Consider the following 15,881-nt stretch of genomic DNA (forward strand, 5'->3'; position numbering starts at 1 on the left):
AGCATTCCAGCAACAAAAAAAAGTGTTTTGGCAACAAAAAATAGCGTTCCAACAGCAAAAAAAAGAGCAATCCAACCGCAAAAAAATAGCATTTCAGCTGCAATAAAAACAACATTTCAGCTGCAATAAAAACAACATTCAGCAACTGATTTTTGACTGCTGGAATGTTGTTTTTATTGCAGCTGAAATGCTATTTTTTTGAGTTGGATTGCTCTTTTTTTTGCTGTTGGAACGCTATTTTTTGTTGCCAAAACACTTTTTTTTGTTGCTGGAATGCTGATTTTTGCTGCTGAATTCTTTCTGCTAAATGTTGTTAGTTTTCTAACAGGATGTGAATTTTTCTGTTAGTGAGACTAAAAGTGCTCAAGTTTTGCAAACTTAAAGGACATATAGTGCTCAAAGTTATATTTAGAGGACAAAGTTAAGCATACCCCCAAGGATAAGGGATATTTTTGGCCAAAAACTCAAGTTTTCTGTTAGTGAGACTAAAAGTGCTCAAGTTTTGCAAACTTAAAGGACATATAGTGCTCAAGGTTATATTTAGAGGACAAAGTTAAGCCTAGTGGAATGAACAATTTGAGTGGTGTCATCTCTGCTGCTATCTCAAATTGTTCAAGACTCACAAGACTTGATCTCTCAAACAACAGTTTTACAGGTTCTATTCCTGAATCATTCGGTAACTTAGAATACCTTACACTTCTAGACTTGCAGGAGAATAGTTTTTTCAGTGATTCAGCTTTGAACTTCCTTACATCTTTAATAAACTTTAGGAAACTAATTGAACTGAATTTTTCTAAGAATATGTTGGATGGGGTTTTTCCTACCTCTGTTGCAAATTTCTTCGAATCTCTACAAATTTGTGAAGGACAGGATTGTAAACTGAAGGGCATCATTCCTGAAGAAATTGGTGATCTAACTGGAGTGGCAAATATGAGTCTGTTTAACAATGAGTTGACAGGATATATCTAAAAACTGTCGAAGGCATGCTAAACCTTCAAGAACTTTACCTACAAGGAAACAAGATAAAAGGAACAATATCAGATGCCATCTGCAATTTAAAGAATCATGGTGCATTGGACTCGTCAGAAAATCGGTTTTCTGGTTCAGTGCCATCATGCGTAGGGAATGTTACCAGTTTGAGGAATATTTATCTCGCTTATAATAGATTGAATTCAAGATTATCTGCAAGTTTGTGGAGCCTTCAAAATCTCATAGAATTCAATTTACATCCAATTTATCAAGTGGGATAATTCCTCTGGAGATTGGAAATTTAAAAGCTGTATCACTCATTGATCTATCAAAAAATGATTTTTCTGGTAAGATTCCTATCACTATAGGGGGTCTAGATAAATTGATCAAATTTTCTCTAGCACAAAATAGACTAGATGGGCCTACTCCCGATTCATTTAGCAAAATGTTGAGCTTAGAATTCTTGGATTTGTGCTATAATAATATTAGCAGTAGTATTCCAAAGTCATTAGAAGCTCTTGTATATCTAAAATACCTTAACATATCATGCAATAATCTCAGTGGAGAGATTCCCACCGGTGGTTCTTTTGCAAATGTCACCAATCAATCTTTCATGTCCAATGACGCACTCTGTGTTGATTCTAAATTTCAAGTGCCACCATGCTTCATCAAATCTCCCAAGAGATCAAAGAGGAAAAAGGCAATCTTGGTCTTGTACGTCCTTTTGGGAGTGGGTCTATTTCTTGCATTAGTCCTTACATATGTATTCTTAAGATCAAGAGGAATAAAGAAGAATTCAGGTCAAATAGATCTGTTTCTGGAGAAAAGACATGAAAGAATATCCCATGATGTACTTGAATAGGCAACAACTGGATTTGATGAGAGCAATTTGCTTGGGTATGGGAGTTTCAGCGTGGTTTACAAAGGGAAACTTAAAGATGGCACTCTTATAGCAGCAAAGATATTCAATACGCAGCTAGATGGTGCACTTAAGAGTTCTGACACTGAATGTGAGGCACTTCGAAATCTTCGCCGTCTCAATTTGACCAAAGTCATCACTAGCTGCTCCAACCTTCATTTCAAAGCACTGGTGCTGGAATACATGCCCAATGAAACACTTGATAAATGGTTATACTCTCACAACTTACTTGTTCTTGGACTTACTGTAGAGATTAGATATAATGATAGATGTAGCTTATGCATTAGACTATCTCCACTCTAGCTTTTCAACACCTGTGGTGCATTGTGATTTGATGCCACACAATGTGTTGCTAGATCAAGAAATGGTTGGCCATGTAAGTGATTTTGGCATTGCAAACTTATTGGGGGCTTTTGTTCAAACAGGGACAATCGGGACCATTGGATATATTGCTCCAGGTAATAGAATTTCTAACGCTTCCAACTCTTAGAATTCCTATAATAATTCTTTCCCCTATATATAGACTGGAACTCTCAATGTTAGCATATGCCTCGATAACTAGGAAGCTTTTTCTGATCACTTTTAGCCATAATTGTAGAGTATGGACAAGACAGAAGGGTATCCATGAGCTGCGAGGTTTATAGTTTTGGCATCCTGATGATGAAAACATTTACAATAATGAGACCAAGCGATGAAATATTTATCGGAGACTTGAGCATACGATGTTGGATTAGTGATTCTTTTCCAAGTGAAATTCATAAAGTGGTGGATGCTAATCTGGTACAGCCAGGAGAAGAACAAATCGGCTTGAACAAAGATGCAGTCTTTGTTATATATCATGGAATTAGCTTTGAGTTGCACCTCAGTGACACCTGATGCAAGAATTAGCACGGGCTATGCTCTTTAGGCAGTTTATCAATAGTTGTACAAGTACTTAAGAAGTTCTTTCACTATGATTTTGTTTAGACAGCATGGCTTCAATTTTTTCAGCAATTCTTAAGGGCCACTTCTGTCTCTCCACAAGTCCGGGGTTCTCTTAATCACGGATTGTAGGAAGAAACCCATTTCCTAATTTATGTAGTTTTGGGTTTTGACGATATATGCAAGTCGAAGATGAGGTTTTAAATGAAGTAAGATAAGAGAAGAAATTACAACAACAACAATAACATACCCAGTGTAGTCCCACATCGTAAAGTTTGAGGAGAGTAGGATGTAAGCAGACCTTACCCCTACTTTTGTGTGGGAGAAAGGTGGTTTCCATAGACCCTCAACTCAAGAGAAGAGAAGAATTAATGTGAATAATAGCAGTATGATGTAAATAACAATCAAGATAATCCATCATGACTGTATAATAATCGCATTACATCAGCAATGACGCTACCTACCATGGCAAGAAAAGGAAAAACAACAAGACAGTAATAGTAAAAGAGTGACAATTATAAGTTTAAAATAACAATAATAAATCTTTCACGAAAAAATTAGGCTGCGCAGGTCATTTTTATTGCAAGAACAGAGACCTAATTAACGACCGTTCAATAGGCAATGTGGCTTCTTTTAGCTCATCTAAAGACATTGCATAAACAATGCTTTGATTGGAAAATTGAGGAAGTGAATATAAGATTCACCACTATACTACAATGACCTTGTTGTTAAGCAATTTTGTATATATACTCGCAACTATGAAAATCGACCTCGTAAATATTTTGTCCCTCTGTCTTATACTATTACTAGTTTTGAATAACTTGCGTTGCACGTGTATCTCATGTCATCAGTACAAACTTTTCAAAATGGAATAAATATAATTTAAGTATATTTGCGAACACACAATTTAAAGGAAAATATATAAGCTAAAATTCACGAATCATGAGCTTATCCGACTAACTTGGCACTTGAACAAGAAATGATAACAAATAGTATGAAGTTGTGTAAACAACTATATTTTCTTAGGTAAATATATACGTTGTCAATGTGTAATGACAAAATAAAATATAAAAAAGGATAATATTCCATAGCCCCTGAATATTATATATATTAGCTTTTGAACACCCTCAATAAATGTAAAAGGTTAGTTCAAGTAGTTTAGGGTATTCAAAATTGTCTCTAGTGCTATAGGTTCGATTCTCATCAACAACATTATTTTTTATATTTAGCTTTTGTTATTTTTTTCGAACCTCCTGAATTAAAATCTTAGATCCGCCACTGAGTCCAAACGTCTCTTCTAACAAAACTATTCTCGTATTTTCTTATGTTGAACACTGTGTCAACTTTGTCCACCACCCTCAACCTATGCTTTGGCCACATCTATCAGAAAATAAGCATTATATGCTAGAAAAGAACAGCTGAAGCAGAAATTGTATTTCTTTCCAACATCAAATAATCTTACTTCAAACTAATTCCATAAAGCCCGATTCATACTCTATAATTTTTCTGATACAGATATTGCGTGTGTGGGGAAATTAAGAAATATTCTTAAAGATTTATCTAATATTCATGGGACCTCTACTAATTTTGTATGTGTCTCTTGTTTGCTTAACCAAAATATTCTAGCCAAAAACAATACAATTGTAAAGCACAACTAAAATGTTTGCTTCTAGCTAGTGACTGATTCATCAGAATTTTACTTATAACAATATGACACAATATCTCTAACAGTCTAGAAAATGTAAATCAAGAAAAGGTTAGATGACATAATTGACAACATTAAAATTCAAATTTAGTCTTAAAATTCAAATTATAACCAAAACAACCAATGCAGATTATAAGAACCAAATAAGAATTTAATTTACTAACCAAGCCTAGGCATATGTTATGTTAAAAAAAAAAAAAATCCACTCAATAAACTGATTACATCACATTACATCTATGAAATTATTGAATTAGATCCATGAAATGAGCTCTAAGCTCATCCAGGGTGAGTCGAGGATTTGGAGGGAAAAACAGTTAGAAGGAAGAGAGAAGATATTTTTTTATTGATCCAATGATGATTACAAGCATGTTGAGTATATGCTTTGGCCACATCTATCAGAAAATAAGCATTATATGCTAGAAAAGAACAGCTGAAGCAGAAATTGTATTTCTTTCCAACATCAAATAATCTTACTTCAAACTAATTCCATAAAGCCCGATTCATACTCTATAATTTTTCTGATACAGATATTGCGTGTGTGGGGAAATTAAGAAATATTCTTAAAGATTTATCTAATATTCATGGGACCTCTACTAATTTTGTATGTGTCTCTTGTTTGCTTAACCAAAATATTCTAGCCAAAAACAATACAATTGTAAAGCACAACTAAAATGTTTGCTTCTAGCTAGTGACTGATTCATCAGAATTTTACTTATAACAATATGACACAATATCTCTAACAGTCTAGAAAATGTAAATCAAGAAAAAGTTAGATGACATAATTGACAACATTAAAATTCAAATTTAGTCTTAAAATTCAAATTATAACCAAAACAACCAATGCAGATTATAAGAACCAAATAAGAATTTAATTTACTAACCAAGCCTAGGCATATGTTATGTTAAAAAAAAAAAAAATCCACTCAATAAACTGATTACATCACATTACATCTATGAAATTATTGAATTAGATCCATGAAATGAGCTCTAAGCTCATCCAGGGTGAGTCGAGGATTTGGAGGGAAAAACAGTTAGAAGGAAGAGAGAAGATATTTTTTTATTGATCCAATGATGATTACAAGCATGTTGAGTATATGTAGCTGTAACTAAAAGGACAGCTGTATCTACACGTGAATCATCTAACTAACTCGACTAACACTTAATCATTCTCATACATTGAGATATACACGGGATATACACTACACTCGATATACACTGATATTTGCTCAAATATACATCATAATTTGACACTCCCCTTCAAGCTGGTGGGTGAAACACATCAAGAACCCACAACTTGGATAATAAGAAATGATGTTGACCAACTCCTAGACCCTTTGTGAGCAAATCTGCAAGCTGTAGTTTTGAGTTGAGTCATGTAGGCCAAATCAGTGTTTTTAAAGGCAGTTTCAGGACTCGCCTAGGGGCGAGGCATTGACAAAACACCCCGGGGCTCACGTCGGGGCTTAGTTCCAGTGAGGCTTACGCTCTAAGCGCCCGACTGTACGCCCTAAACACGCCAACCGCCCAATGCTCGGGGTTCTCCTAATAGTTCTTACACAAATTATATATTAAATTCATTAATTATAATCGTAGACCCTTATAATTCTTTAACAAATGAATGATACTTAATTATTTTTCATCTACATAAATAAGAAGATTAAGTGTAACTCAAATAACAAGTCTTAGTATTGCATATTTACTATTTGAGAACATCGTGAGGGTGAATATCACTTAACATTTCTTTTAAAAATACATAGCCAATTTGTAAATCTTCAGTTGTCATTGGTCTTTTGTCCTTATCTATCAAAATTATCATATTTTATTATATCGCTATTTGAATGTAAGTAATTTTATTCATGAAGGAGTTACGTTTTAATTATAATACTAATAAAGTTTATTGATATAAAATGAATAGTATGATCGTAATATTGTTTTAAGAAATTAAGATTTTTCATTGTTTGAAAATTAAGATGTTAGAGTTGATTTGTATCCCATAATATATTTTATTTCATTGTATTGTTTATACTTGTAAAATTATGTTATATATTACAAGTCGTAAGCAGCGGTGGCTAGAAGGTGAGGCTAGTAAGGCTTTTGCTTTAGGCCCCAAATTTTTGCCGATGAATTTTATGGTTTAAGTTTCTTTTGGATAATATAGAAGATTGTAAAAAGAAGTACAAAATATATATAACAAAAGAAAGAAAAAACACTATCTATGTTTTAAGAGCAATATTTCAAAACTTTGAACTAAACTACTCAAATCTTCATATTATTAAATAATTTTTTTACAATAACATCCTAGGTAATGTCTTTAAAATACATGCTAATATCTTATTGACTTGAATTGATCCTCACTAATATAAAATGCCCCGCCTTTTCAAACATTGAGAGGAATATCACACAATTAACATGATAATGGATTCTAAGGACTAAAATTGCAAATATGCAATAATATAAGGACTAAAACTATTATTTAAAACATTTGAAATAGTTGAAGTCGGGCTCATTCAAATCTTGCACTCTTTTTTTCAAATATATGAGAACTCCAAAATGACCTCTAATTCAGTACTCTCAATAAACCTAGATATTATTTTACACCGTGCAATAGCCATTAAGGAAATAGATGATGATAATTACAATCTCTATGATAGAGAAGACAATACTCCTCAATTGAATTACCTATATGGTGCTGTTGAGAGATTGAGGCGTAAAAGTTGTAAGTGAACCAAAAATTTGCTTAGTCGAATATGAAGAAGAAATCACAGATCTGGAGAGAGATAGTAATGATAGGGAGAAGTACTCCAGAAAATTGACTAGATTTACTGGAATCACGAGGGAAGCTCATTACAATTCCAAAGTTGCCTCCTCCTATCTCCGAGGACGAAAAAAAATATTGACGTTATTGAAAATCATCTTCAGAATATGAAAATCATGTTTGAGGATATTGAGATAGTTAATGCTACACTAGTTAGAAATAAGAGCTTCTCCAGCCGATCTGTAATGCACTCAAAATTGATATCATATTCGGACTGAAAGGAAAACTTGTTGATGAGGTTCAAGAGCTTCAAGATGAAATGAAATGTGTGTATGAGGATTCACTTCTATTGTCAGGAGAAATTGTAGCTCGTAAGAAATTACTTTAGAGGATGAAAAAAGAAGGTACAATTGATTTAGCTTTGATTAATGTTTTTTTTTTTTGAAAAAAAAAATCATTCCATCCCTAATACTTGTTAACTGAATTCAGTTGCAAAGAGGACTCCATAGATTTTTCATTTCCCATCCACCCATCCATCTAGCTGAGACAGCGACAGAGGAGACTGAGATTTTATCATAGCTTTGTATTGTTTAGTTAAGTGACTTTGTTGTTTTTAGTTTCGTTGTGTTTATCAGTTACGACTTTGTTGATTTTAGTTGCAAAATTACAGGAGGCATTGTTACCATACCTGAAAAAGGGCTATAAATAAATACAGGTAAGAAATGTTGTTAATTGAATGATCCATTATGACGTTGTTAATTGAATGATCTGTTTCTCCCATTATATATATTGTTAATTGAATGATCTGTTTCTCCCATTCTTCTTTCCATAGATCCATATTGTTACGAGCGAGACTAAAAGTATCACTAGTTATGACTTTGGGTTAAAAACAGATATTGGAGTTATGAGTTATGTATAAGTTGAATTTAGTGCGATCAGGCACATTCATATTAGCATTTGATCTTAAAACTGAAAATCTCAGAATTGTGGAATACCTATTAGAAATCCTTGATTATAGTAACTGGTGCGTTTGGAGACGAATTATATTTATGGATTTTAGGGAAATATGTATCTAGAAAAGTTTTGAATATGATATGAATTATTAAAGATATATGCGTGAGACACAATCTACTAATTAATCTATTTCTTTCAAATATGGGAGAAACATATATCATACAAATTCCTTTACAATTGAAAGGTACAAATTTTAAACTGGATAGAGCTCATTTGATTCCAGAAGAATTTGCAGCTCTGGTGATGTAATGGGGAGATTTTATTAGCTATAGTAACCAACTCACGTAAATTCATCTGTGACTTTTCTAATTTTCTTAGTTATAAAAACATTATTATTCCTCTTAAAAAACCATTGTGACCCCGTCATAAGAATTATATGGAGGTTTGTTTCTGATGTATGCATATCTCTGAAACATTTCATGAACAACTTGTTGAGTAATTTATCTGCTTCTTGTAACGGTTTGCATTTTTTGCGGGCGGGGTTAGCACTCGAAAAAAAAGCTACTTCGAAATCGTTGGTGCTCTTTTGGACTTTCTTTTAAAAGAGTCGTCACCTAATTTTTAGGAAATTAGGAAAACCGGTTTTGAAGGGTTTATTCATTGGCCATGAAAAATCCTTCTTAATCCAAAGTTCTAAGTAAGGGTTCTGGTGATCCCCCAGGGAAGGTGTTAGGCATCCTAGTATTAAGGATCCGTACTATACGGGTGACCTTCGAATTCCAATGTGTGGGTATTTGCATGAACTATTTATTTAGTGTCATTTCCCGCAAAAATCTGTCTTTTTATTTACGTATCAAGTTCTTTTCTTGAAATTTTTTGAGTGCAGTTCCCTTATATATGGGCTAATTTAGTTTGAATCTATCATACATAAAGAATACGTTTCCTCTTATATATGAGGGTGGATAATATTTTGCCAAGAGAAAAATGTGTTATAATGAAGTATATATATTTTCTTAGTTCATGCTTTGTTCCACACTGGGTTCGGGTCAAACGCGTACGCTTAGAACCTCTCACTTATTACTTCTATTGAAGGATGTTTAAAAAAGTTTGAAGGAGTTTATTTTAATTTGGCATTGGGCCATAAAACAAGTCGAATTGGTGAAGGATAATCACTCAGCATGCGTTTTGAACTAGAAAAAAAAAGTCTTTATAAGTTTAAGAAAAGAGGAAGGATAATGACTTCTTTGATGTAAGGTTGATGAATTCTAGCTCAAACTTAACTCTTTATTTTCAAAAAAATGATCTCAAGACTAACTATGAAATTGAAATCTGGTCTTGTATAGTTTAATGGACCATGGACCATGGTCCAAAATCCGATTCTTTATTGGTTTTATCAAAATCATGGCAGTTTCAAGAGCAAAGCACAATACACATTTTTTATTTGTCTTCTAGTTTACCACAATACTAAGAGCCTTTTTATCACTGTTTTTTACAAACTGGGTTTATTTTAAAAAAAGAGTCATGTCCCTTTTAACGCTAAAACTTTGATGAATAACTTCAATAGAGAACCGTTTAAGTACTAGTGTCTACCCGAATTTTTATTTCCAGTTTATTTCTATATGAAAAACACCTGTTTTGCCTATTGTTTTCAGCAATTCTTTTTGAAAGTGAGAAGAATAAAAATAGGTTTTGAAAATTCGCAAAGGGGGCCTAAGGTCAAACTAAACGGCTTACGTACCGTTTGCCTAAAATGTCTAGTTCCAACCATTTGGTTTCCAATAATGTTGTGAGTTTTACAAATACAATTGTGAAGATAATACATATGATATCGCAAAAAATAAAGCAAGTAAAGCTTGGGATGTACCAAGCCCTTTAACCATTTTCTCCCATGATTGGGCCTTTATGGACATATATATTAGCTTCCCTTTATTTCTCATATTCGGCAAATTTTGAACGAATTGTCCTATTGGGCCTAAGGCCCAATAGGGAGGCTGTTTCCCCGACCCAAGCGGCCATGCGAAGAGTAAGGGGGGGGGGGGGGGTAGGGAGGAAAGAACAAGGAAATAGGTTAGATTGAATCCTATGAAAATTCACACAATATACACTGAAAATATACACATATAACGATAACATTGAGATAGGAATGGCCAAGCTGTCCTAGCGTGATATTTTTTCCATGATGCATTATAGTGATGGGCTGGGTGTATTAGAGTGGTACTAGGGTGGTTTCCACCCTTCTTGTTCCTAGTGTCGCACATGATCCAGGGGGTTTGATTGAACCCCAGGCATGGCAGGCACTGGGGGAAGGTTTGGCCAACCCCAAGTGATCCTCAACCTTACCACAATCAAGCAAAAGTGCATAGCTAAGATCCGATATCACTAAATAGCTTTACCTTTCATTCTAAGACTAAGTACGGATATAACTCTTGGAAAACAAATAAGACGCTACTTCATTCCCACATTCATCACTGCCCTTTAATCATCAAGGAAACAAGAGCAGATTCATCACATCATGTATGGTATTTAGGCTAGGAGTGGTTTATACCAAGTAAACTTATCAGTTCCCGTCTATATAAAATGCACAGTCATAGCAAATATAGATGCGAAGCTCAATTACAAATTGCACATGTATAGTGAACCACACAAACACTAGTAAATAAAGAAATGCATCATAAGTTATAGTTTACAAAGGTCAAGTATAGACTGAGCAGACAGGTGCCCTCCTAAAGAGAGACTAACTTTAATTCAAGCTTGAAATACAAGAATCATGGCAGGTAGGTGGGTGAAGTCCAGGTCCCAATTGGATCAAACAAGATGAGAACATCATACAAGGATGTGCAGGCTACACCTATAATATAAAGGGGACATACATAGCATCGTTTGCCTCTTTGGGTGAAAAACGAAACTGTATGATCTTCCACAATCTCAACAACCCTGTTTCAATTTTAGCCTTTAATTGTTCAAGTTTTTCACCTTCTTTTAAAATCCTTCCCTTGGTGCTTAATGAGACCATGTGTCACGACCTAGCTAAAGGGCCATGATAGGTACCCGGAGCTAGCCTACCGAGCACCACTCATCATCATATTCAACTTAGATCAACACAATTCTCAAACAAAGCTTACCATGAAATGATCTTCAATCACTCCTCAAAATATACATATATGTACAATGTATACGCCCACGAGGCTACAAAATTATATACAAGACATGCACTAAATAGGTCACGAGATATCTACTACCCACATATGTCTACGAGCCTCTACTAGAGTACTGAAAGTCATGAGGACGGGACAGGATCCCGCTATGCCCAAATATAAATACAAAAGAATATACCAATAAACGGCAACTCCGGAGAAGTGGAGTGCTCCTGTGTATCTGCTGATAATGCTTTTAGGGATCTGGACCGTCTCCCTGTCTACCTACGGGCATGAACGCAGTGTCCACAAAAGAAAGGACGTCAGTACGCATAATGTACTGAGTATGTAAGGCATGAATAATGATGTAATAAAGAGACAAGGAACATGAGGTAAAGAAATAACCTGCGCATAGAATTGCCTCTTAAGGCGGATACCATGCATGCTAACTTTTACTTTTAAAACCATATCATAACACATATATATAAGTAAGCTGTCTGAGTTATATATCATTACTAGCCCGCGTCCGGGATAGTTATCTCACGCTGCCCACTAGTGGTGACTGCCCGACCAATTAGGCCCGGTGTAACTATCATCATCCATAAGCCGCCCACTTATGCCCAACGTAGTGGTGTCTGCCCGGCCAACTAGGCCCGGTATAATCATATATAAAAATAAGCATGCATGTGATCCCAATCAAAGATACAATCATATCGGAGTGACGTCAGGTCGGTGACCGCCGATTGTATTATGGAACATTCATCATCACTATGTCTTACCTTGAAGGAACTAATATCATGAGGTGAGATAACAACAAGAAGTAACATCAATGAAATTATAAAGATAATAATATCAAGCTCATCATAGCATCATTATCATCATCATTATCATGGAACATATCATGTCTCTAGCTCATAAGGGACTCTTAATAATCTTAGACTTTCAACTTTGGAATGTAAGAAGGTCATGGAAGCATGGAAAAAAAAATCATAACATAGGAGTCATGCCTTTGAAAGAAGGAGACTAGTCTTAACATACCTTATCTTCTCCTTAACTACTCAACGTTCATCTTTCCAAGCTTGTAATGTACATTCAAGATGATTCGCGCTAAAGGTAAGTCATTGAAACACTTATATGGTCAAACTAAATTAATAAATGAGCTAACGAAAATTGGGCAACATTTCCCCTTATATCTTCTATTTTCTCCAACTCAAAAACAACTCCCAAAATCACAATATCAACAATTCCATAATCAAAAGATTATATTCAAATTATACTCAATTCCATCCCCAAAACTTCTTTTCATAAACAATAAATTCAATACTGCCCCTTGTGCTCTTGTATACAAAACTTTCAATATCATTATTACCCCTCATAACAAGATTATACTCATAACATGCAAGCAATTATAGCTCAAATTAATTTACAACTCAAACTATCAGCAAATTCATATTTGAACCTTTTTCCCGTAACTCTTTCCACTTTTTAAGACTTGCTAAACCTTCACACCCACTTAACACAAGAGATGAGATGAAGAACATACCTTGTATTTGAAGAATTTCAACTCACACAACTTTCTCCAATACTTAATCCCCACAACTCCAAGTGAAAGCAAGAACATCCAACTTGCATAAATTAAACTAGGTTTTCAAGGTTAATCTTCTCTTGACTTGATTTGGAATGATTTGGTGTGTTTATGTGTGTTAATGGGAGCTTAGAGAGAAATTAGGGATTGATTTTGGGTGAAAAATGAGGCCCAAGTCGTGGAAATAGGTATTTAAAAGCTTGGGAAAAAAATTTCCACCGACTCAATTTCTGGAAATTTCGGGAAAAGTACATGATACTGTTCATCACGTACTTTGAAGTACGTGATACTGTTCATCCCGTACTTTGGAGGCAAAATTTTTAACTTTCTAGAAATTTTTGGCAAAATACGCCCAAAAAGTGCGGGACATACTTTATTGTACGGGCCGTACTTTCCTCCATACTTCACAGAAATGCGATCTGTCAGTTGCATTGAAAAGAAGACTCGGTGAACTTCAATTTACATAGGTTATGTATTCCGTAAATCTTCGTATTCTAGGAGATACGTCCCTCTCTAGTTGGACCAAAATTTCTGTCCAAAATTCTGCCAAGTTTTTCCAAGTTTTCAACGAACCTAATTTTTTCGATTCGCTTGTTCCCAAAATCTTTAAATACTTGTCTAACACTTATTAAAAGTCTTCCTTAACCTTTTAGCAGTATCATAGCCTCTCTGGACTCACATTAGTTTGCTTACGACGACGCAAAAATTTACGAGGTGTAACACCATGCAAAAATGTTCTAGTTCATCACTAAGCCTTTACTAAACGTTTATCAATGTGTGTCTGACTTACCCTATTTTCTTTAGTTCTAGCAGCAAGTCTACATGATTTTAGAGGGATGCATATAGCTAACATGCACCACCATAGGCCCAGGAAAATGCCATGGTGCCTTGTATACAAAGGGAAGATGTGGTGGATCCAACAGTGGTATGATCACCCATTCTTTGAATCCCTTCTCAAAGCACCTGTTTTTGAAAAGACTCTCCCTGGCCATGGGGTTTTTAATTTGCCTTCAAACCCTTCCAATTATGAAGGCTATTTGCTACCATGAATCTTTCTTTACAGCCAAGTGTCTTAATTGGTTCAACAACCAAAATGTATAAATGGATGGGGTTATTTAGGCTAGAGTCTAGATCATTTCAATATTATAGGCTAACAAATTCATACAGGTTCACATGACAAGTCAAATGTCGTAAGCAAGTTTCTTAAGTCATTCTGCAGAACAACCCTAGATCAACTCAGGAATGTATTTAATGTTGAGTTGTATCACGAACCATACTTAGACAGACCATAGAAAGTGTACATGAGGCAATTAAAGAGATAAATACAATCAAACATCTTGGCAGGGTATTGAAAGTCAAGTCTGAACATAAATCCCTCAGGCATTGGATAGTAGATAACTCCCCTCTTTAACTTAACCTTGCCATATTCCAACAGAATCCATACAAACATTTCATGTTCTATTAACACTGATCAAAGGGAGGGCAACTTGCACTTAGATATGGGAGCAATCACTCTCTTTTTAAGAAGATAACATTCAGAATCTCTAAATGGAGCACAAAAGAAACTCAAGCTACCATTTACCAAATGGTCATGAACCAAGCATTTATGTGTTTTTTAGGCCAAAATCCTCCATTTTCTATATGTCACGACCCAACCAGGGGCCGCGACGGGTACCCGGAGGTAGTTACCGAGCACCGCTCACTCTACTACTTATCTTACTCACTCAATAGTCTATTACCAACTTAGTATACAAATAGCATGAGAAATCATATTCTAAATAAAATATAAATACTTATATACATTGCCTCTTGGCCATCAAAATAAAATATACAATAATAGCATTTTTGTGAGACCATCTAACCCATACTGCGTATCTACGAGCCTCTACTGACATACTGTATAAACAGACGGAACAAGACTCCGTCGTGTCCAAAATATGCATATGTATATGTACATCAAAAGAATATCCATAAGCACCTCCTAACAGTGGAGTGCTCTCTATCCGCTGACAGCTACTGAGGATCTGGGCCAAGCTCTCCTCCCTGTCTACCTGTGGGCATGAACACAGCGTCCGAAGAAAGGACGTCAGTACGAATATTGTACTGAGTATGAGAGGCATAAACAATGAAAGAAGGCATCAATAATGTAGTGATAACATCAACAGGAAGCATCTGGATCTGACTGATAATCATAAAGGAGTAATGCATGATATCTTACTCATACTCATCATAATGACATATATGCATCATATGCAAGCTGCCCGTCCATGTCGGAACGGTGTGATAATCAATAATATTAGCTCGCGTCCAGGCCTCCCGCGTCTGGGGTACCATCTCATGCCGCCCACTAGTGGTGTCTGCCCACGCCCGTAGGTCGTGGTGTATCCGTATCGCTGCCCGCCGAAGCGGTGTCTGCCCGGCCAACTAGGCCCGGTGCGAATGCAATAATGACATGCTCTTTATAAAATACTTATACTATATGCTTACTAAAACATACTTGTTATTATACATGCATAAAGGCTTTAGATCGGTTGTATTCCGTCGAGGTGACGTAAGGTCGTGTACCCTCGATTCTATTATGGCCATACATGAATACTCTGGCTCACCTTGAAAGGACCAATGTATAAGGTGAGTGTGTACAAGGAACAATATCATTTACGTCGTGGGAACGTCATATCATGTTTCTTGACTCATATAGCTATTTATGATCTTAAACTCTTGGCTTTCCGGGTAAAGGAGAATCAGGGAAAGAGAGGAAATCATGTCATGGGATTCATGCCGTAGAAAGATAAGGGTCTAGCCTCACATACCTTGGTCGCCTAGCTAGGCTATCGCTCACTTGCTCTCCTTCAAAATCACGTCGTTACCTTCATAAGAGAATTCTGATCAACATTAGTAAACTAACTATAAGAACGCATCGCTAATTCTAGGAAAAGTTG

The 15,881-nt window shown here is 35.4% G+C and overlaps 1 protein-coding gene across 1 annotated transcript; it reads left to right on the forward strand.

Annotated features, from left to right (window-relative positions):
• Window positions 1–567: 567 nt before the first annotated feature.
• On the forward strand, window positions 568–2,764 carry LOC132612847 (receptor kinase-like protein Xa21). Its single transcript, XM_060326927.1, has 6 exons — window positions 568–934; window positions 982–1,118; window positions 1,166–1,678; window positions 1,832–2,059; window positions 2,139–2,346; window positions 2,487–2,764. Exons 1-6 carry the CDS (start codon window positions 568–570, stop codon window positions 2,762–2,764), a joined length of 1,731 nt encoding a protein of 576 aa, XP_060182910.1.
• The last annotated feature ends 13,117 nt before the right edge of the window (window positions 2,765–15,881 follow it).

Source organism: Lycium barbarum, chromosome 10 (genome assembly GCF_019175385.1).
Source record: "Lycium barbarum isolate Lr01 chromosome 10, ASM1917538v2, whole genome shotgun sequence".
Lineage (NCBI taxonomy): Eukaryota > Viridiplantae > Streptophyta > Magnoliopsida > Solanales > Solanaceae > Lycium > Lycium barbarum.

Bases quoted from the DNA above. Each gene is read 5' to 3' on its own strand.
- LOC132612847 (XM_060326927.1), top strand. From the start codon at position 568: ATGAACAATTTGAGTGGTGTCATCTCTGCTGCTATCTCAAATTGTTCA. The intron at 1,679-1,831 runs GTCTTGTACGTC...GTACTTGAATAG, and splicing joins AGAGGAAAAAGGCAATCTTG to GCAACAACTGGATTTGATGA. The intron at 2,060-2,138 runs GTGCTGGAATAC...GACTTACTGTAG, and splicing joins ACCTTCATTTCAAAGCACTG to AGATTAGATATAATGATAGA.